Genomic DNA, 23768 nt, shown 5'->3' with positions numbered 1-23768 from the left:
AGCGAAGACTTACAGAAACTCTCCTTTCTTATTCAGTTAATTTTACAAAGGGAACTTCATTCAAAATTTAATCCTAATACATAATACATATATATAAAATCTAACTTGATAAAATGGAAAACATCTCTCATGTCATAAATGTGGTACTTACATAGACTCAATAATTTACTAATAATTTTTACTAAATGGAAAAATATGGTATTCATAATCACTTAAAGTTCAGTCAGTATTTCAACAAAGTTGCTAATTTATGTTAATAATTTATTATAAAAACCAACTAAGGGTAATTTGATTAATTTTGTTACCAAAGAGTTCAGATAATTGCTATTGACAAGTTTGGATCATTTAATGAAAAAGAAGTTCTAACAGTTATTGTGAAAAACTAATCTTTTCTAAGACCGAAAGATTACATGCTCATAAGACTGCAGAAATGATCCAGAGTTGCTGTACAGATCGAAGACTATGGGTAGGAGAGTGAGGACAATATACCCACTTTCTGTCTAGGGGCAAGATCATGCATATTAGAACACCGATTCACTGTAACACAACCATAACATTTCAAGTACATTATAGAATTTTCATCAACCAGATTTTTAAAATTTCAAGTAGAAAAAGGTAATTCCAAAATATGATGCTCTGATCAATTTCAATATTCAAAAAGTTCAGTCCCCATTCAGAAACAGATAAACAGTATATTTATTAAATGAGTTAAGACAAATAAACTTTACAAATAGACAAATAATAAAAGGCTCAGTGGCTAAAATAGATGGTAAGCATCATTGAAAGAAATCAACACCATCACGGTATCTCAGTTGGCTTACACGTGTAAAAAGAAATTTTCAAAGAGCAATTTCACAGAAATGAAGCCAGTTTTTTTTTTCTTATAAACAAATCACCATTTCTTGGTTCAAAACTGACATCTGTTATGAAAATTACCATATCACATATTTGTAAGATGACAAGGAGTAACTCATCTTCAAAGTGCAAGTAAGTCTATTTACAACCACAAAAAAGGCAATGATGAGGAGAAAAGGATTTTTAAAAAATATACAAAGATTAAAAACATTTGGGATGCAAAATTAAACAATTTTTTGGTTAGAGGATAAAAGAGAAAAAATGATTGAATTACAGATGCTGATTTCAGCTATACATACTATATAATGGGATCCAAGATCTTTTAACAGCTTGCTTGCATTTTTTTCTACTTACATAATGCTCTGGAAATTTCTGGTAGAAATTACAGTGTCTCAAAGAGAGAAATACACACTAAGCATGTCTTGCTACTACTTCATGGATGTCATTAAGACCCGTTTATGGATTAGAGTTGGTGTAAAAAGCCATTGCCTTGAGTTGAAAAATGAATACTGTAAAAGCTCAATACAAATCCTCCAAAGCACATGCACATCTAAATCTTTTGGAAATTACATTCATATTTAAGCATAACCAAAATAAAAAAGAAAACTGAAAACATTTCCCTTTTCTCTATTCCCTATGCCTTGTAGGCTTCTCCAGTTGCTAGGGTCAATTTTTAAGAGTTGAAAGGGTTCTTCAAGATAGTCTAGTCCACCACCCTCATTTAGGGTAAATGATTTTCCCAAGGTCATGCAGCACGTTAATGGCAAAACCAAGACTAGAAACCGGGTCGTGACTCCTAGCCTCGTATGCTTTCCAGCATATCATGCTACCTCTTTTTACAGTATGATTCCCTATAAATACCTGATGAATAAATGTACAATTACAAATGCTGACAGAGCCAATGTGTTTCTAAAGACTTGCAGAGGATTACTGCAAAGGATTGATGGAGAGAAAAAGATTTTCCCCCACCCACCGAAAGTATCAAGCACCACCAACTAAACATTTCTTTGCTAGGTCAGCATGCTCAGATGGCATAGTCCTCGTAAACTTTATGTCAGCCTGAGGATCGTATACCTGGTGAAATCTGGGCCCTAACACAATGCCAGTTCCTAAAAGGTAAAGACAGAGGCAAAAAAGGGGAGAAGTTCGACAAAAGAAACGAAGACTTAAATAACCCAATTGTCTTAGAGATGGGCATTCCGAAAGCATATGGTTAATTATTGTATTTAATTATACATATTTTAGGACCGTTTCCACCTTTTCATATAATCTCATTTTACCTAATTTATTTGGCCACTTACAAATAAAATAAATGTATCAAAGATAATGGTGATCATTATTACTGTTTTTTTTAGACTGTGAGACTATTTTAGGCAATCCAAATTCTATGGAGAATATGTCAAATGGTGAAATTGCAATGATTTTCTTAATGTGATTCTATTAGATATTTACCACCGGGGGAATTAAAGCGGTATTTCATGGGGCTGTTACCATCTTGAAATTTATTCCAATTGTGGTTAAAGAGAACAGACTGATGTACTATATATGCAGAATTAAGTAAAGAAGCTGAAATTTCTTTTTTTAAAAAAACACTGCTGTGTATTTATTTAATAAAAGGGCATATTTATGTTTACAAACAAGTCTGAAAAACAAAAGGAAAACATGTATACTTCTACCTGTTAACCTTTTTCAAAATGCCAACAGCCCTCATGCTGTATGAAGGTTTCTAAGGATTTATTAGAAAAATCAATACAGTTCACTCACAGTTCACCAAGACATCACTGAGCTAACATGTTTAGACAAAAACAAAAAAGACTAAGGTTCTCTTGTAGTTTGATAGTTTGATTTAATTTGATTTGCCTGAAATAACAAAAGCATTTCAAGCATCCTTCATTATGTAGTTGATGTCCCACATTAAACAGTCTACTAAATTCTGAACAAAGGTTATTAGCAAGTTTTCAAAAATTTTAAAAATTAAACAGTTGTTTCAAAACCATTAAGTAGTAAATGTATTTAAGAAACTAATTAGGACAGATGCCATAACTTCATTAAACACCACTGCTCATGTTTTTTTGTTTTGTTTTGTTTTGTTTTTTTGGTTTTTTTTAAACAAAGCATTAGTGTTATCTATTTGGCTATTAGTATTAGCAATTTATCTACAATATTTAACAAGGTAAATTGTAGGCAAAAATTTAGTACAGTTTCAATAGAAACACCCCTTTTTGTTTTCCTGAAAATACAGCAGTATTTGAAGGACTAATTTTCTCTGCATCAGTTATAAGGAAGCTTCCCATCTATGAACAGGAACAAAAAAAGTATCTACAAACCTTGTAAACAGATCTGTATCATTTATAAACATAAATAATCCAAATTATTAACAGCCAACAGCAGAAATTAAAGTATCAATTCAATGATCCAGGGCTCTTTGCTTGCTTGCCCAGCTGTACTCCTCCCCCTCTCCCACCAAGGATTGAGATAAACTAAAGCTCTGCTAATACACTGTTCAGGACCATTCTTAGGTACTACGGATGATCCACAGGTCAGCATATGCTGAGTTACTGTTTATCTGTCAGTTCATTTCTCCCACCCCCCAAAAAGCACCCTCAGTCTGGCAGAAAGCTTTGCTTTTTTTTTTTTTTTAAAAAAATAAATCTACATTCGTACAAGTGTGTCTTCTGTTGAAGTCCAAAGACAAGAATACGATCTTGTCCATCACAATATGTGAAAAGACCCAGTTTCAATTTGTTTCTTTACAATGCAGCTAGTGTGTTAACATTCAGCTTACAATCAGAGTGATGTTTCCAAACTATGTAGTGGGCTTCCTGGGGATGAAGAGGTAGCAGACTTGTTCATTTCTATGGTAAGGTGAATCCCGCTGTCAACAGCATTGTTATTTTTGTTGGGAGAGGGTGGAGGACTGGAGTTACGTTTTGTAGGAGCATCATCTTCAGCATCAGTATCATCAATAAGGGGGATATGAGGCTCTGAATCTTCTATCCTAAACTCAGGATGTGTCATAAAGTTGTGAATCGAACTTCTTGATTCCGGTTTTTCTAACCCTTCATATAAAGAACTACGAAATGCATTCACCACTCGAATCTGTAAATATCAGAAAACACAGAAAGACGTCAGTATACTATTAGCTTAATTTAAAAATGTTTCATTTATGAGTTTGAATCCACAAACAGCTAGGTATGAGTGAATCATATTTGCATGTAATGCAGTGGAACTTGCAATACACTGTAAAAAAAATGAATATTTTAGTAGGACACTACAGAACAACAAAACCACATACTCTAAGAATTAAAAGTTACAGAATTCAAAGTAATACTGAGAAAATCTCATTGTCACTGGCTAAAAATTTAATAGCCATTTTATAGGACTTTTTTTCCCTAAGGAAACAAACACAAACAAACAAAACAAAAACTTGATCATACACAAGCTTTAGCTGATTTTTAAAATTAAAAAAAAAAGTAATTTTTGAAAACAATTCAAGTAAGTTAAACAAAGTCAAGCACAAAGGGTTACTATTTATCATGCTAGGAATTAGGGTGTCACCAACTATGAAAAAGCCAAGCAAATATCAGCTGAATGCCACAATGAACTCACATCTACCCCACTATTCCCTTAAAAAATAAAAAAAGACAAAACCCAAATAAATATCTATAAAATGCCATTAAACAGCTATAAATATTTGAGTATATGCCATTTGTCTATAAAGCATTAGTGTTTTTCTCTACAAATATTAAAACTTAAATCACTATATACTACAGTTCACTGGGAAGAACAGGTTTAAAACAAAAAACCCAAACCCTCTGGGATTCTTCTGTCAACAATTTCGCAAAAACACAAGGTTTTTTGTATTTCTGCCCTTAAACATATAGCCCAACCACTCGCCCCCCCCCATACAGAAGTCTGCTGTATAGATGAAAAGAGGTTAATGGGTAATTAACGCAAAAACACTGCTGCACACATTGACATTAGGTCTTATTAACCCAGTGTCATACAGACTTTCAAAACAAAAAAAGGGACAAAATCCAAATAGTTGAGCATCTACTCAATATCAATTCAAACACAGGTTTGCTTTTGCATTGATTCTAATGAATACTGTTTAGTAATGAAGACATCATTTATCATAAATGTTAAGAGAAATCACAAATACTGACATTCCAGAAAAACAGTCATCAAAATCATCTCATAAGACAATGATAATGGAAAAATTAACAAATTTCTTCAAATGGACATTTCAACACATTTTTTAAAAAGGTAACATTTATTTATGCCCACCTTTTTTCTTTAATTGTATATATCTAAGATGTACAAGTTGATGATTTGATATACATACACACACTGAAATAATCATGACAGTTGAGCTGATTAACATAATCCATCACTACACATTGTCACCGTGTGTGTGTGGGGGGGGGGTAAGAATAATTAAGATTCTACCCTCTTAGCAAATTTCAGGTATATAAGTACAGTATTGTTACCTAAAGTCACCATGCTATACATTACATCTCCAGAACTTACTGGTCTTGCATTAACTGAAACTTTGCACCCCCTCATAAACATTTCCCCATTTCTCTCTATCCCTAACCACCATTCTACTCTCCATTTCTAGGAGTTTGACTATTTTAAGACTCCCACTTCTGGGAATTTACCCAGAGGATTAAAATCAGGATTTTTTTTTTTTTTAAGATTTTATTTATTTATTTGACAGAGAGAGACACAGGGAGAGAGAGGGAACACAAGCAGGGGGATTGGGAGAGGGAGAAGCAGGCTTCCCGAGGAGCAGGGAGCCCGATGTGGGGCTCGATCCCAGGACCCCGGGATCATGACCTAAGCCGAAGGCAGACATTTAATGACTGAGACACCCAGGTGCCCCTAAAATATACCTGCACTCCTTTATTCCTTGCAGCATTATAAATAGCCAAGATAGGGAGACAACATTAAGTGTCCACTGACAAATGAACAGATAAAGAAAATGTGGCATATATACATACAAGGAATTTTTTTTTAAAGATTTTTATTTGTCAGAGAGAAAGCACAAGCAGGCGGAGCAGCACACAGGGAGAAGCAGGCTCCCTGCTGAGAAAGCCCGATGCGGGGATCGATCCCAGGACCTTGGGATCACCACCTGAGCCGAAGGCAGACACTTAACCGACTAAGTCACCCAGGTGTCCCTACATACAGGAAATATTGTTCAGCCTTAAGAAGAAGGGAATTCTGCCATTTGCAACAACATATGCTCAGTTCTGATTAAAACAGATTAAAATCTCTTTCCTCAAAGCTGTCTTCCAGCATTTACCAAGCCCTGTCTGCTGTAGGCTGCTTTACTTCTTGCTCACTTAGCTCTGTAAGAGTATAGCATGGTGAAGCGAGGAAGACAGAGGTTAAAGGTCTGGGTGTGAATTCCAGCTCTGTCACCTGCTAGCTGAGGAACCGTTCCTATGCAAATCAATTTCCTCAACTATAAAATGGGAAATAACAGTGGTACCTACCTTACAGGGTTGTTATGGGACATTCATTAGTGAGTTAATACATGTACAAACCTAAAACAGTGTTAGTTCACAAGTATCAATGTCATGCCAGGGCTTGTCACACTTTAATGTGCATGCAAAGCACCTGGGGATCTTGTTAAACTGCAGATTCTGAGTCAGGAGGGGCCTTCAGTGGGTCTGAGATTTAATGTAAAGTCTGGAACACAATTATACAGAAACAGAGTAAAGACAGCATACCTAAGGTCATGTGACAACCTCCAAATGAAGAGTCAATTATTCAAAATTTTGCTGAAATAAAAATGAATACACACACCACCCACGAGATAAATCTGTCTAGAAAGTTTAACATGAAGCTAATCATAAGGAAACAATTAGATCCATAATGTAGGATGAGACAACTGGCCTGGTTTCTTTAAAAAAAAAAAAAAAAAAGTCAATGTCATAACATAAATAAATAAATAAATGTAGAGAAAATGGATCAAAAATGCTATAATATAGGACATTTTGGGGGGAACTGGAGAAATCCAAATAGGGATTGTAGACCATAGAATGAGATCAATGTTAAATTTCTTGGATGTGATAATACAGTATGATTATAGAGGAGACTTATTTTTAGGAGGTACATGCTGAAGTATTAAGAGATGAAATGTCAGCATCTTTGTCACTTTCAAATGGTACAGAAAAAATGTATATACTAATATAAACATATATATAAACAGATAAAGCAGACATCATAAACTATTAAGCAGTGGTAAATCCACGTGAAGGGTATTCATGTATTAATCTTTCCACTTGTCTGTCGGTTTGAAATTTTTCAAATATAAAATTCTGAGGGAGTCTTCCAGGGTAAAGTTTCATTTTGCATCCTTCTTTTAGGATATACAGAGACTCCTGCCCCTACCGTCCACTCCAGTCTCATCAACACCTGACATTTTATTAGTTTTAGTGCCTGTCACTGAGGCCTGCTTTCCTCAACTGGTACATGTCTACCAAAGGTCAGCTTGGGAGTTACTTCCTTTGGGTAATTTTTCCTGACTTCCCAGAGTGGGTGACAGATTCTGTTGTAATATTCCATGTTTCATTACCACGTAGAAATTCGCAACTACGTTTTTGTTCCTATACCAGACTGCCAAGTCTGGACCTCCTAGCATGGCCTTGGCATACGGTAGGCCTTCGGAAGCCAAGTGTTTACAGATCACAACTAAAGAAACATTAATCAGTAGCAGGAGATGAAAGGATGAGTGGTAATAAGCCCTCAAGAGCCAGGAATGATACGAAATCCATAGATACAGGGAGGGAGGGAGGGATGTAACTGGGACATTAGCTGTCCTAGGCATAATGCCAGGCAATTTATAGAACACCGTTTCATTTGGGTAAGGTGCAGAACCAGGGTTATTTTTAAAAGAAAGTTTCCTATCTGTCCATGTATGTAAATGTAACATCCTGTCTAACAGAGTTGTTTTGTCCTTAGAGTACTTGTTTATTCTTTGCCACACATCATGCTACCTCTGCTTATTAGCCATGGACAAGTCATTTAAACTTCCAGTTTTCACACCTGCAAAATGGGATAGTGGTTCCTGTTCTGCCTGTTCTACAACACTGTCAAAAATGACAAATGAAAATTACTTAAGCAAACAGTGAACAAAACAGGCACTGAGTAAACTGTCCTCCTTAAAATAGCATTGTTTTCTTCTTCAGTTCATCCCCTCTCCAGCTTTCTCTTGTTTCCTAGTCCTTAACTGGCAGCGGACCAAATGGAAAAGATGGGTCTCTGCCCAAATACAAGATTAAGCATAGGTATTCCAGCTGATTTTGGGGATGGGGTGGGTTTTTATCTTTACTGCCTCCAATATTCTGAGAATCTACCATGAAATCAAGACCGTAATGCACAGTAAGGACGACAAGAGGTTAAAAGGCTTTTGGGGAATTTGCCATTTACTAAAAACCTGAAAGAAGGTGTATTATTCTAGTCAATTAACAGAAATTATGACATGTAATGGTTTAAGAATTAATCAATGGTACACTTTCCCTACTTCCTTGGAAAACTTAATAGAACATTTCTTATCGAGGATGCACTTTTAAATTGATTATATAAATGAAAAAAAAAAACATAAATACCACAGAACTTTGAAGCTTACACAGGGACCCCTTCTCAAAAATAAATAAGTAAATAAATAAATTCAAAGCAAGGCCACAAAATCTAGGCTAAGAAGGCAAATAACTGGCTATATACTGAGATCTTTTCTTCAGGGTACCAACTTAAAAAAACTTTGTCAACTGAACGAGATAAAAAAGTCAAAATGTTAGATTCATTTTTAGCTTTAAAAATGTAATTTCTTGGTTCTGTTAGATCAGTTTCTCAAATCACATGCTTTTGGAAACCATGCAGGATGAATGTGTTGAAAGGCATATACTCAAAAATTTATAGTAGTTTCACAAATTCTAAGCTACCATTTTACTCCCCGTATTAACTATCAGAGTTAGCACAGAGACGAGCTCACGGATTTCCTATCTCATCTTTGGTTGCAATTGTTTCACCTGTTATCTAGCCCTCTAAGAAATAAAACAACAACGACAACACTTTGAGGTCTCAATCCACTTTACGAAAAGAAAGCTTTATGAAAAGCCCGAACGATGAATTTAAACATTAAGGAGAAAATGAGAACCGTTAGGTGTGTGAAGTAGGAAATGTTAATTTCATGCACTTAGGAACACACACTCACACCCCACAGTAGTAGAAGCAGTAGAAGAGGAAAACACTACATGTGTAGGGGTAGAAATATTTGTTACATCATGATGCTGGCTGGCGATGGAGGGTTGCCGCCTTAGAGCCCCCTGAATGGAACTTCCACTCTGGAAAGCATTCACTACATCCATCTGCAAGGAATCAGAGATTGTGACAGCTTGCTCAGCAAGAGAGAGAGAGCACAAGAGAAAGGACCATCCCATCTATCAACATATAAAAAGTAAAGAAAAAGGCACTTTTTACAGAGCAGATAAATAGGCAAGAGTAGCATTTTGAGATGAAGGTTGGGCGGGGGGAAGCTAGGAAAAAAGGAGCTGAGGGGCATATAGACACATTCCTTCACCATCAGTTAAAAACTTTCACTCATTCCAGGCACCAGGATTATTTTTCAAAAAGAGTAAGTTTTGTGGGTTGGGAAGGCTAGAAAGGAAGTTAAGGAGCGCATTCAGACCTCCTCCCCAGGTCCCAGAGCCCTGGGCCCCCGCGCTCCCACCGCTGTGCCCAGTGCCCACCGCCGGCCGCTCGTACCTCTCTGCCAGGCCCATACCTGCGTCTGGATTCTGTTCAGGCCTCTAAACCACAAGATCTGGCCGCGCCGTAGCTCCCTTTCAGCATGGTCAATCTCTTCCACGTCCTCCGCAAGCTCCTCCTCCGGGATTTCTTCCTTTTGTGTTCCATGACCAGCTTCTTTTAGGAACTTTAAACGGCTAGTTGGAATTGTTGAAATAAGCTACAACACAGGGGAAAGAACTTAGAAATAAATCAAAACCGAATAAAATTAAACCAATCAACCGTAATACAAAAGGCGTAAGAAGTCTCAAGTGTGGCCAAGTATTGTCACCAACGAGGCAATGAGATCCTGTCCGTCAAGCTTGCTTTCTCAGAGCAACAACAACAAAATAGGTTCTTTTCTCAACTACAGAAAAGATTTCAGTTTGAATGGTAAAACGTTTTCCTGAGGGGAAATAACCTGATTACAGCTTTCATATTTTAAGTAAGACATTCAAGACAGTAAAGTACACAAATATGCTCTGATATATATATTAACTTAAACTCACATTAATTATATTTATTTAAAATAAAACAAAAAATGGCAGGTGGCCTTTTTGGATGCAAAGCAAGTTCATTTTTCATTAGTGCTGAAAGAGTTCAAATAGAAAAAACATACCCAAATCCAAAAAATCGTCAAGCTTAAACTGAAAATAGTTTTTCTGCTTATTAAATGTATTTGTTTTTACAAAATGAAACTCTTTAAAACTGGGTTAATACTGATTGATCATGACACCAAACAGGAACAGATGCCCCAGGAAACACAAAGAGGACAACAAATAGTAATAAATATGTATCAAACTGTTAAGTGTTAACAGCCATTCCTTCAGGAAGTCAGGCTCATCAGGAGGAAACAAGCACACAGAATGAGAACTGCTTAAAGACCTTCTAGTCCAACCACCGCATTTCACAGAGGTGGGACAGGTCTCCTGACAACCAGAATCAGTGCTCCTTCTACCAGGACACACGTAAAATCAATAGACAACGTCAACCAAAGCCAGGAGCTGATCCCCGTTGGGTATGCTGGCTGTTCTGAATTTCCTCTTCCTGAAATTAGCCAGATCGTCTGGGAGGTTGTGGGGTTCTGTTTTGCCTATGAGGGAACATTATGAAATAACTAGAATGGTAATCAATGAAGAAAGGTGGCCCGAGTACAGATCCTAATACTTAAAAGAAGATCTCTATTAATGAATCATGCAACAGCAGTAAGAAGAGAAACCTCAGAACCTAGAAACACAATTAAGAAAAAGGTAAGATAAAGGCACATGAAGACTGAGTTAAGTTTCAGTAAAACCTGGACGAACGTTCGCTTAGACTGACTTGTAGAATGACAGTACATTAGCTCACACCGGTTGTACATCATAACATATGTTAACTTTCATTTATGATTAGTACAGACTATCAGTTACTTTTTCAGTAATGTTAACGGACTTAAAGTGAACAGTGCACACACCGTCACCAGTTACCTTTTTAAACTAATGACATGCCTTCGTAAGTCAGCTGCCTATGCCAAACATGAAGTATATCTCATTTTCAGGCATTGTATTTTATACATATATTGTTAAAGCCAATCAATCCAAAGAACTGAAAATGTCATTTTGTGGCCCATTTATCCAGCTACCACTATTTTTTATGGAAACATTCTCTAAGTGAACTGAAACTTGAGCTTTTTTTCCTTAGCTGTATTTTGGATTAAATTAGATAATAAAATGATGAAACATCTGAAGTATATAATATTGTAGTATTTTTGTAAAAATATTTACTCTGAAAATGCTAAAATAGGTCACAGAGCAAAAGACACAGATACCAGCGTCTTAATCAGTTAAAAATGCATCCTCTTAGTAACTGTTGTAAAGCTTGTTCTAAAAGACAAATTAAAAAACTATGTAAGAAATTTTCAAGTGTTTTATTACATAAGCATAACCATCACAAACAATAACACGAGAACAAATACTACATTTAAAAAAACCCCATATCCCTGAATGCCCTTTCTTGACCCAGAACAGCAACCACTTAGAATTAAGTAACAGAACTGATTAAGGAAAACACACACTGGAAAGTTAAAAAAAAAAATCACTTTAGGTTTGAACAAAAAATGATGAGCTTTTTACCTGGCCCCAGAGTAACGTTCCCATTCCTAGGAATATTGACCATAGCCACTGTTCTATTGAAAGTTCTGAACAACTGAAAGGTTTTCCACCAAACTGCACAATTATTATCTGGAGGAATAATCAAGAGTAAATTTATTTAAATCTTTTAAACTTTACATTTCATACACTTCAAAAATTACCCAAATCTGTATCCTTTAAAACTCAAGCTGAATAACGATTATCCTGATGGTGACGTGTATTATCATAGTCACAGCTGAAAATAAGACAAATGAAAATAAATTGAAATCTCTGCTCAAAATTTAAAATGCATATATGTTTCATGTTTAAATTATGTTCAGTAAAAACAAACAACAAAAAATCTCCTGATCAGGAAGATAACTTTACATTGTTTCCAATATGATCCAAGTAACTATAGTCCCTTGTATTTAGTATAATTCTCTGAATAATTTATGCCTTTCCACGAAAGATGTGTACTTTTGTGGAAAATACCATATATTACGAAAAGTGAACATAATATTCAATCTTTCTTGTTTTCCTCCTACACAGCTGTTCATTCTTAGTTCACATTTAGATGTCAGGGTAAATATGAATGGTAAGAGAGGACAAGAATTTGCAAAGTTCTATGAGATATGGTGCTTACTTAGGTGGTACACCCTCAGAAATTTGCTCTCCCCTATAAATAGAAAGAAGTCCAATGACCGGCATAGATAAAATCCTTAATATAGTGCTTATGCTTCTCTCCTTACTTTCAAGGACCTAAAACCGTACATAAGAATATTAAGAATTAAATATCAATATTCACCTTCTTGTGGGTCTGACAGACTTCTCTTTGATATGGCAGTCAGTAGCTGCTTAATATTGAAGTTGAAGAGAATCAATTTGGTATTAACATTTACTTCTTAAGGTATGAACTCCGTTCTTTGTAGCTGTACTAGATTTCAAATTCAAGTGATATATATTTGTCATTTCCACTGTTCTTCAAAGTCAAGATTATTTGTACACTTGTACAGATGGAGTCCCAACTGTTTTTTCAGTAACCCAACCAGTCAATTATAACTGATCTGGCAGTCTTGCTTTGATTTTAATAGATATTGAACTAAAATAATTTTCTTTGGTAAACCAAGAAAACAAGCATGAAAGCTCAAACGTTTATTTCTGTAAGTGTTTTCCTTTTTTTTTTTTTTTTTAATTTAAACTTTATCTTTTGGTATAATAAGGCATATATTAAGATGCTAGGCAAATAATCCATGATTAATATGATTGGAGTGATTCAGTTTTCTAAGAAAAAATCATCTTGCATTTTAGAGTTGTAAGGAATAAAACTGTCTAATTACTTGTGGCATTTACCTCTAAGAACAAGAGACTAAGTTTCCACATACTCTTTAATATATACCTTAGGTCAACATGATACTACAGAACTGTGTAACTGGGCACAGATGCATTTCCAAAACGTGTGCTGAGGGAGCCTTGAATTAGGTGCTATCTTCTAAAATTTAGAAGTAGCTGTATTAAACAGAGTCCAACAAGTTTCTTAACTGTAGGGTTTCCCAAAGCCTTTGAGCTGTTAATTAAAAAAAAAAAAAAAAAAAAAAAAAAAAAAGCAGCCAGCATCTGAGTATTTCCCTTTCAGGGAGTAAGCTCAGAGTTTCACGTGCATGGTCTCTCTTAATGCTTCAGTAATTCTGTGATGTGACCTCATATTATCATCCCCATTTCACAGATGAAGAAATTGCAGCTTGTCAGAGTCACACAATGATCTGACCCCATGATGACTGACTGATTCCTAAATTTATACTTGTAACTATAATGTTATGTTGCTTTAAGAAACTCCAAGAGGCAGTAACATAGGCAGTATTTCCTATACTTATCTGAGGATGTAAGAGCAACTGAAGGAACCAATGTTTCATGAAACATTATTTTGAAAACACGGATTCTGTGTTAACTGCTACCAAGTAGAAGAGAGGTAAAATATTTACAAAGAATTAAGGATTATTATATACTTCATGATCTGTCCAAAAAAAACCAAAAAGAGGTAAGAAGAAAAATCAGCTAGTGAATGAAAGAGACAGAAATTGAATTTAATACAATTTATAATGTGAAGCCCTCCCTTCAGGTACCTCTGCTCTACAATCAATACTTTGGCTAGACTGTTTTAGAAACCTACAGAATGAGATATGTGTAAATCAAGGGCCATGTTTTCCTACCCAGCTGAAACTGTCTAAAAAAGTGCCATTCAAAGCGCTGCTCCATGATAAGAAGATAAGGAATAGGCACTAGAGTATAAATCGATGCATGTTTTGCATAGCAGTATCACTCCGGCTACTACTGCAAACACACACTCCAGCAACAATACAAAAAACCCTCCCCTGAAACACAGTGTGATTAATGAAGCTGTTGATCTATATTCTGACACATGTTCCTTATCCCACCGTGGACTTGTAATAAATGGACCAGTAGCTAGTCCACAGACCACACTTTGAGTAGTACTGGCTTATTTATAAGGCACTGAAGAATGGTACCTCCCATTAAACTGCTTTGGGTGTATCAATCTTGCTGGGAACCAAGTTACCAGATTTGCTTGATAGAGAGGCAGTTCAGTTTTCTGCAGTCCTCATATATTAAAAAGATAAAATAAATCCAATTTTATAGCAAGTAAAAGCTAAAATTTTAACATGTCATGAATGATGCTTTTTTATAAACCTGAATAAAATACTTCCAGAAAATACTCGTTGGAGGTAAGCAACATTTCTCCTAAAGTTTATGGAAATTGAAAGCTGAAACAGAAACAATTATTACAGAAACAATTAAGTCTAGGGTTTTTGTACCTAGAGTACACAAGCTATGGCTGAATAAATTGTTTAAAATTCTTCACTCTTCATTTTGAACCAAGCCCCATCACTGTCTGATTCCTTTGTTGAAAAAACTCTTTAATCTTGTTTTGACGAGACAGGTGACTCTTGAACACCACGATTTGCACAAGTCCACTTATACATTTTTTTCAGTAAACACAGTACAGTACTGTAAATGTATTTTCTCCTTATGATTTCTTAGTAACACTTTTTCTCTAGCTTACATTATTGTAAGAATTATATATATAACTTGCAAAATATGTGTGGACTATTTATGTTATTGGTAAGGCTTCTGGTCTAGAGTAGACTATTAAGAGTTTTGGGGGAGTTCAAAAGTTATACTCAGATTTTCGACTGTGCAGGGGTGAGTTGGGGTGGGGAGAGTGTAGGGGTTGATGCCCCTATCCCCTGTGTTGTTCAAGAGTCAACTGTATTACAAAATCAAAAACTGGCATGTACCAACTCAGGAAGCAGCATTCAGAATCACATGCATTTTAGAATATTCATTTCAAGTACTATTATTTAATAAACTTAACCGTAGACATACAATTACTACCAATTGCTCAAAGCCATTAAGTGATCACTCTAGCTAGACTAGAAACTGCTAAACAGTAAGATTTACCTTAAATAACATTAAAATTATAATAGTTTTGATAATGATATAGAATGAACAATTGGTATCAGATTATGTGTAAAGTATCACAACCACAGAATCAGTAGTGCAATTAAAATAGTATTAGCTTAATATACTCTGCTCATATGTGGAATTTCAGGATAGAGTGTATTTTCACTTGATATGTGGTATTTAAAACTCTTTCTTTAGGTGTCATTAAGGTAATACATAGAAGTCCCACACATGCAGCAGTCAAACAATTTCTGGAACAAGGTAACTGTTTATCTAATATCTCCCACATGATCATCAAATTTGAAACTATCTTTTCCAATTACCCACCTGTACCACAAAAGTGCCTAAAACAATTGTGCAGAAGATGGCATTATTAAAGATTCCTTCGAACACATTTCTTTCACCGTGAATTTTCCGGGCATTTATTTCGTTGAAAAGTTGCATCAGCACAAAGGTATTAAAAACAATAGTATAATGTTCCGAAGGAGGAGCATGCAAAGGTGCATTTCTTCCACTATCAATATCAAAAAACTTTTCTCCTGAAAGAATGAAAAATTACTACTTTGTAATTATCATACAAAATAATTTAACATTTCAAGAAAAGTGTGCAGTAATACAACCCAGCCAGACCTTTATTTGATCTCGACTGACAGCATAGGAAAAGTTGGAAGAAACCTGGGGTTATCTAGTACAACTCTCATGTTTATAGATGCGGACACTGAAGCCCCCAAATTATGATATCTAAGTTAGTGGCAGAGCCAGGACAAAAAAAATCAGGACTCTTTTTACTTCCTCCCACTATCTATCACAGTGCTTCCCTAGCAACAACCACTGACAAAGAGAAGAAAGTAAAGACAAATGGGCAGTGAGAAACAGAACAACTCATGTTCTTGAAGAATTGGCAACATTAAAACATCTGGGATATTAGCTTGGAACAAAAACAACTGAAGCTTTATCAGGCATTGAATTCTTACCAGCAAATAAGAGTGTAAAGACTACTACAAGTTGATAGAATGCATGACCCAAAATATTCTTCATCATCGTGCGTGAGATGAGAGGCTTATTTCTACCATAAGGCTTCCGAAGCAAGAGAGATTCAGTGGGGGGTTCAGTTGCCAGAGCCAGGGAAGCGAGCGTATCCATTATGAGGTTTACCCACAGCATCTGCACAGCCTTAAGCGGTGAATCCTAGAAAAGACAGGTTTCCTAATAGACATTCACAACTATTCAGGGACTCAGCAATTCTCAGGAAGCCTTTTGTATTTAAAAACTCAAAGAACAGAACAGGATTACATTTTCATATTAATTAACCTACAATATTAAGCTTCAGGTTATTCAAATATTTAAGTACTTTAAAATGGTAGATTAGACACACATTTCTGCTTTAAAGCAAACACGTTTTAATAAAAAAAACAAAACTGTGAACCTACTTGAGTAATACAGGCGCCCGTGAAAGCAACTATCACTGCTACCACATTAACAGTGAGCTGGAACTGAAGAAATTTGGAGATGCTGTCATAGACATTTCGTCCCCACATAACTGCTTTAACAATGCTTGTGAAGTTGTCATCTGTGAGAATGATGTCAGATGCTTCTTTAGCTACGTCAGTTCCAGCGATACCCTAATACAAAAAATTCTGTGAATTAGACTAAACGTTTAAAATATAACTTTCAAGTATCCGAAAGGGTAGTCTACGACAAACCAAAATTTACCATTATACTGAATGACTAATGACTTAAATGTACTATAAAAGAAGGTAATAGTTATTCTACAATCTCTCTCAGATTCCACCTAAGCAAAAATCAAAGAATAAGGTATTGAAAATAAAGTTCAAATTGGATTTAAAAAAAAGGAGGAATGCACAGAGGCATAACCCAAGTTCCTCCCCAAAAGTCACACAAAAAGATATATTAAAATAAAAACTCACAGAATCAAAGTTAATGGGAAAGGAGATACTGTAAGGAAATCTTAAGAGGCTGGAGAGGAGATAACCAAACAGCAAGTAGGCTGGCAGACCGCAGAGAGCTGAATCCTAAGCCAACAGGAGGGAAAGCAGAGAATTAAGTTTTTTTGCACAACAGACTCTCCTATAAGGCTCAGTACTTGGCAGCACCAGGTAGCACTGGAAGGAGGGGTAAAGATGTGAATGAAAACAGAAGGATTTCTTGAAAGTCTACTAGAGACACTAAAGAAGTACCTAGAAGGTCCAAACTAAAAACAACTATGTCCACCAAGAGTAGAATGGGATGGATTAATAAGTTGTAGATTAATAAAAATGAGTGAACTACAGCGATATACAACAACACAGGTGAATCTCAAAAGCATAATGATGAATGAAGGATGGTGGACTCAAAATATATAAGATTCTTAGGTTCACAGTTTGGAAACAGACAGAAGTAATCTTCAGAATACCGGTTATCTTTACAGAGAGACAGGGCAATGATTAGAAGACAATGTGACTGAAGCATCTGTGGGTATAGGTAATAATCTATTTCTTGCCTTGCAAAGAACAGGTCTGCTCACTTGTAATAATCAATTCAATCATTTATGACATAGGCACTTTTCTGTATGGGTGTTGTAGGTTAACAACAAAATTAAAAGAAAAGACAGCTAGATCCTCAAGGCCCCTTCCCAAGTCCATGCAGCCAAGTGGCAATTTGCCATGCCCTCTGACCTGGCAGAAGACTGCCTGCTAATTTATCAGAGTGGGTATGACAAAGAGGGTCCAAACTGGGGGATTCCAAGCACTGCTGAGTGTAGGGGTGCTACACTGAAAAAAAGGGGTTAAGGGTAACTCTGCTTAATGAGCGTTGAGACCACCACCTTCTTTTCTCTACTTGTTTCCCAGAACACCAGTATTCAGGAGTGCCCTCTAGGTAGCACATTTGAAGATTCTTTTCTGGGAAACTGATCATCTGAAGAGAAAAGACCTGAAAATACTGCAATTCAAGGTACACTAAGGAAGCGAAATAGCCAAGACAAATCACTTTACTGAGAAGCTTCTGGTTGACAAATCCCACCCACAGGCCCAAGGCTTTCCGGCTTTCCACCAGTAAATATGCAGAGACAACCAAGAATCAATCACCTGACATCTGAGGAAAGCCTAAACCAAAAGGCAAATGGAGACACAAACTCTGCAGAGACGAAAGCCTATTCTAAAAAGTCAAATCCTTAGAGCGGTAAAAGGTACATCAATGAAACATGAATAAAATGGTAAAACAAGAACAAAAAAGTTAGAGATGGAAATTAAATATATGATCACAGAAATTAAAAAAAAAAAAAAAAAGCGAAACAGAAACTGAGGAAATGTCCCTGAAAATAAAGCAAGATGACAAAGGTATGGTAAATTGGAAAAAAAGAGGAAGGACAGTAAGTCCAAGCAGTTCAAGAACTGGGATGGGGGGTGGGTGTTACAAAAGAAGAAATGGTGGAGATGAAATAAGACTAGTATAAAAAAATTTCACAAAATTTAAGAATATGAGTTTATTTCATGGTAGAGAGTTGTTCTATGACAAAACATCATTACATTTCAGAAGACTGGAAATTAAGGAAAGACATATATATCTCCACGAAGGGGGGGGGAAAAAACAGACACACACACACACACAAGGTTCAAAATACAGAATGGTACGTAACAGTAATGGAGGAATGAACTCAAAATTCTCAGTGAAAAATTGATTTTCAAATGAGACTTTTATACCAAGTCAGGTTAAGAATCAAGAGTCAGAAGAGGGTGGAGATTTCAGTCATAAAAGTTATGAAAAAGTTTAACTCTCATGAACTTTTTTTCTCAGAAAGCTATTGGAGAAGATAGCGTTACTCCATGAGGGAATACATCAAAACAGACGATGACATCGAGTCCAGGAAATACCAGGTCCGACATGAGAGAGGAAAGGGAAATCCTCAGGTATGGAGAACAACAAGACAGCTGGGTAGCAGGCCTGGCAGAGTCCACACTCAAGCTTGTTGGAAGGTCTGGAAGAGGTATTTCTAAGGTAAAAATGTAAAAGTGCCAGGTGATTCGGATGTAAAGAATGGAGAACTTGGTGATGAATTTGTGTTAAGTACCTAGAAAAACTAAGCACAAAAGTGAACACATTGAAAAAAATAGATTTAAAATAAAAAATAGATTTAAAAAGTGAATGAAAAAGACAATTTATAGGGAATACAAAAAGTTGTTCAAGGAAGTAAGACTCATGATGGTAGACTACACAGCTCAGCTTAGAACAGCTTTTACAGTCACCGTAAGGACTGTATACTGGTCTATCCGAAATTATGATCTAATTCCGGGGGAGAATGACAGGACAGGTTGTGTGCAGTATGCATTATGGAGATGACAGTGGTGTGTGCCTGGTGTGCCCGTAAAAATCCTAATCTTCCTCAGTGAGAAGTCAGTAGCAAGTGCTTTATAGTTAACAAATAAAAAAGCACCATCATGTCATTTAGATATACAGAGGCAAACAATTAAGGGAAACAAACAGCTAAAATAGCTGGTTTCCTTTTGTCAAAAAAATGAGCTGGAAGAAGTAATTTGTGGTACGGGACTTAGGTAGTAAGTCTTATAAAATGACCTGACTTTTTAAATGCATTTACTGTTTTGATAAACACAAAAACGAAGTTCAAATCAAGTTTTTCTCAAAAATATTCAATGAGGGAACAATCTTAATTTAAAATTTTAGCCTCTAGCTTCTAATCAGAATATTTTACTTTTAATGTGCAACATATTTAACACATCTAAGCCTCACAGGTTTTCCTGCCTCTAATCATTCCCTGTCTTTTTCAAATGCAAATCTAATCACTTCCTTGTTCAAAATCCTTCAAAATTTAAAAAGTAATTTTGAGATGTTAATTGGTGTCCAAATAAAAATGAGTTCCACTGTCAAGTAAGTTTGGGGAATTTCCATCAGAAAAAGTTAAACAGCTTTTTTATGAGCCTCTCTGAGTCGCGTGCTGCCTTGCTTTGTGAATCTCCAAACTTCTTTCACTCATTGGTCTGCTTGGGAAGGGCTGATCTACTGGATGAAAAGAACAAATTCCTTATCTCAGTATTCAAGGCCCTTTGCAGGTGCCGCCTGTCAGTCCTCCTGCTTCATAGCCCATTCTCCTCCAAGAGTACACCCTCTTCTAGACAAGTTCAACTTCTTACAGCTCACGAGGGTCCCTGCACTGTACTTCTCCACCTCCTCTTCTCTGTCCCTCAACTCAAATGGCACTTATTTCAGAAAACCTTTCCCAGTCTCTCCAGGCAGAGTCTTCTGCCTGGATGCACACCTTGTGTTGTGTTTAGTCCTTCACTGGCTGCCACTATGCTCTGACTTATTTCCCTGTGTGCTGAACCTTTAGGAGGTAACTACTCACTTCTAATGTTTCTAGACCAGAATATTGAAAGCAGCTTTTCTTAATGTTTGGAGAATAAACAAACAAATCCTTTGTTAATCCAAAGTTTAAAAAGACAGTATTTTAATTACTTTAGGGAAGATTTTGTTACCAAAGATGTATTTGGTTGTATAGAAACCCATCATGGCATTCAGGCTTTGAAGACAGAAATATCTGTATGTTATGCTTTGCTCAATTTTGGTAAGAATAATGTAATATAATAAAACAATATAATCATATTTTAAATGGAAGCTTGCAATCGAAAGGAATCTATGGAGAGTGGCTATATAAAGCCAGACCTCTTCACAAGCTAATAATGGGCTTATATTAGAGTCCTTTTGTAAATCTTATTTTATTGTTGAAAATTTTAATGTTGACTTTTCTAAATATATAGAGTGTAAATATACACACACATATAAAGAACACACACACACACACATATATATAGAGAAAGAATATATAGATAGTATTCTAAAATGCTATTTCTGCCAGCAAATAAGAGACAAATTTAACAAGGACTAATCAATAGCAATTTCTTGTAGGTATCTATTAAAAACTCAAGCCAAATAATTTTGTCTTTTAGTTTTAAAATATGAAATTGGAAAACAATAAATACACAAAGTAAACTCAAGCTTGACTGAACAAAAGTGCTTTGAAATTTAAGTCATTCTTTGTCTTTTAAAACATTTAGATTTTTGTGTGCTACCTTAAAAAAAGGAGGTACAATGGGCCTAAAACCTTCAGGGCTTAAAAATGAAACAAAGCAGCCACTGTACTGTGTTTCTATTTGTAATACTGTATTTACCTGTGTGTATTGAAGGCCCTTAGCATCTGCCTTAAACACTGAAGTTTTGGGAAGAAAGCGTTTTATTTTTTAAAATGCATTGTAAGTAAATGCCTTCCTGGTCAGCTGTCCCGAAGAAATGATCAGGAGCAGCAGACAGTGATCTTGTGTCCCTATAGTGAATAATGATCCTGTTTGCCCACAGCCAAAGGAACAGGACTTAAATATTCCTTCTCCCTTCAGCTACTTTTCACAAGTTTTCAGAAGTTCAGACAAATGTGCTGCTACCCGTAATGAGTCTGGGATAGGGTAGGGTGGGGATCTATGGGCTCACAGCTATTGGCTGAGAGCACTTCACCCACATAATTTCCTCTTTCCATCCCTCTCATGCCTGAAAGGGTGCCACCATGGTGATGGCTCTGCTAAGCCCCTATTTTAGCAGCACAATATCAGGGGGACAAATTATACAAATAAACACCGGTTACACACTGGTTCAGAATTAAGTTTTGGAGTCTCATCTGTTGCAAATTTAGGAAAGAAATTTCAGTTTTCAGATTTTTAGATTTGAGAACGGTGATTATGGACCTGTATTTTCAAAAAATTAAGTTAAGGGGCACCTGGGTGGCTCAGTCGTTAAGCGTCTGCCTTCAGCTCAGGTCATGATCCCAGGGTTCTGGGATCGGACCCTGAGTCGGGCTCCCTGCTCCGCGGGAAGCCTGCTTCTCCCTCTCCCACTCCCCCTGCTTGTGTTCCCTCTCTCGCTGTCTCTCTCTCTCTGTCAAATAAATCTTTAAAAAAAAAATTTAAGTTAAAATTAAACAGAATACTTAAGTTTTCTATGGCACTGAAGGTACAAAGATTCATTCCAACACTGAAAAGCTACAAGAAATCGATTCAGAGATATAAAACAACCTAATTTCAATCATTAAACATTTATGTAGCATCTGTATTTCATGATACCAATTTTATAGTAAATACTTCATCAGTACTATGGCTAGAATATAAGAATATAATAATGAAATGCTGAAATTTTCTAGCACTTTAAATAATAAAAATCTAAATTGAAGACTGGGGGGGTAGATTTTTTCCAATCAAAAAAGGATTATAGCTATCATATATGAAATGATGACATTCAGTTACTCGTAACAGACATTTTCAGTTGAACGAAGATTCTCAATTATATTTTTAACTTACACACACACACACACACTTTCTCTCTCTCGTTCAAAGCCTGTCTCCTGCCTAAGAGAATTGTTGTAAGGTTCAGATCATATGATACATTTATATATTTTGCAGAGTACAAGGTAAATGTATGATGTTATAGTTCTTCAAGAGTCTTCTTCTAACCAGATTTCACTGCATCAAATGAATGTGGTTACAAACTACTCAGACTTATAAACCAATTTAGGCACATATATTTTCACTCAAATCTTGAAGGACAGTGTTTAAAATCAATAGTGGGGCACCTGGGTGGCTCAGTTGGTTAAGCACCTGACTTTGACTCAGGTCATGATCTCAGGGTCCTGGGCTCCAGCCCTGTGTCAGGCTCCACACTCAGCAGGGAGTCCGCTTCTCCCTCTCTCTCTACCCCTCCCCCACTCGTGTGCTCTCTCTCAAATAAAGTCAATAGCAATCTAGTAACAAACAACTCAGCCACTAAATTACATCTGAATATTTAACAGGTTAAGTTCCTACCATTGCAAATCCAACATCAGCTTTCTTTAGTGCTGGGCCATCATTTGTGCCATCACCAGTTACAGCTACAACCTGGCGTTGTTCAGACACAGTGCTGTCAATTATACCTGAAACAAAAGTAAATATTTGTGCTGTAAAAATATCCCCTTTAATTAACAAGGTGATTCTGCAGAGTACCCTGACCAGCCAGTTTTACAGACTTGAGGTTAAAAATAAACAAACAAACAGAGAGAAATGGAAACTGCCGAGATGTTGGACAAGGACCAAGTCCAGAAACTAAGGTTACACTAGGAGCAATATCCTGTTTTAATGAAGATAAACACAGTTCACGGAAGGTGTCAAAAGGAAATGTATTTAGATTTTATTGGAAAAGATAATATCCAAGATCCAATCTATTATTCAACATCTATTACCACTTTAGGAAACAGAACACATGTCTGTATTAACAAATTGTGAAGTAACTGTAAAATCGACTCACCTTTAACCAGTGTATGTTTGTCAGTAGGAGATGATCTTGCAAGTACTCGAAGCTTTGGCCAAATCTTGTCTATCCGCTCTTGCTCAATCTGTAAATGTTTGTGAAAGTTAAAATGTACCCAAACCTAGTTTTATAATTCCCAAATTAGCTTTCTGGCATATGTATCAGCAGTTCTCAAAAGAGCGTGGTTAACAGACC

The 23768-nt window shown here is 36.1% G+C and overlaps 1 protein-coding gene across 3 annotated transcripts in view; it reads right to left on the bottom strand.

Moving 5' to 3' along the window:
- Nucleotides 1–678: 678 nt before the first annotated feature.
- Nucleotides 679–23768, bottom strand: part of ATP2B1 (ATPase plasma membrane Ca2+ transporting 1) — a 125897-nt gene continuing 102807 nt past the window's right edge. For 2 of the 3 annotated variants that reach the window (XM_021687323.1, XM_044915361.1), the window contains exons 14-21: nt 23571–23658; nt 23093–23199; nt 16667–16858; nt 16211–16424; nt 15564–15775; nt 11763–11870; nt 9650–9832; nt 679–3954 (exon numbers count right to left, since the gene is read on the bottom strand). In XM_021687323.1, the coding sequence (XP_021542998.1) occupies nt 3643–3954; nt 9650–9832; nt 11763–11870; nt 15564–15775; nt 16211–16424; nt 16667–16858; nt 23093–23199; nt 23571–23658 (1416 nt within the window). In that variant the 3' untranslated portion in view covers nt 679–3642. Of the gene's footprint in view, nt 3955–9146; nt 9234–9649; nt 9833–11762; nt 11871–15563; nt 15776–16210; nt 16425–16666; nt 16859–23092; nt 23200–23570; nt 23659–23768 lie in introns of all 3 variants that reach the window. The other variant, XM_044915360.1, reaches the window with a different exon arrangement.

Source organism: Neomonachus schauinslandi, chromosome 5, assembly GCF_002201575.2.
Source record: "Neomonachus schauinslandi chromosome 5, ASM220157v2, whole genome shotgun sequence".
Classification (NCBI taxonomy): domain Eukaryota; kingdom Metazoa; phylum Chordata; class Mammalia; order Carnivora; family Phocidae; genus Neomonachus; species Neomonachus schauinslandi.
Note: the sequence above shows the minus strand (reverse complement) of the source record. Positions and strands in the feature narration are given on the sequence as shown.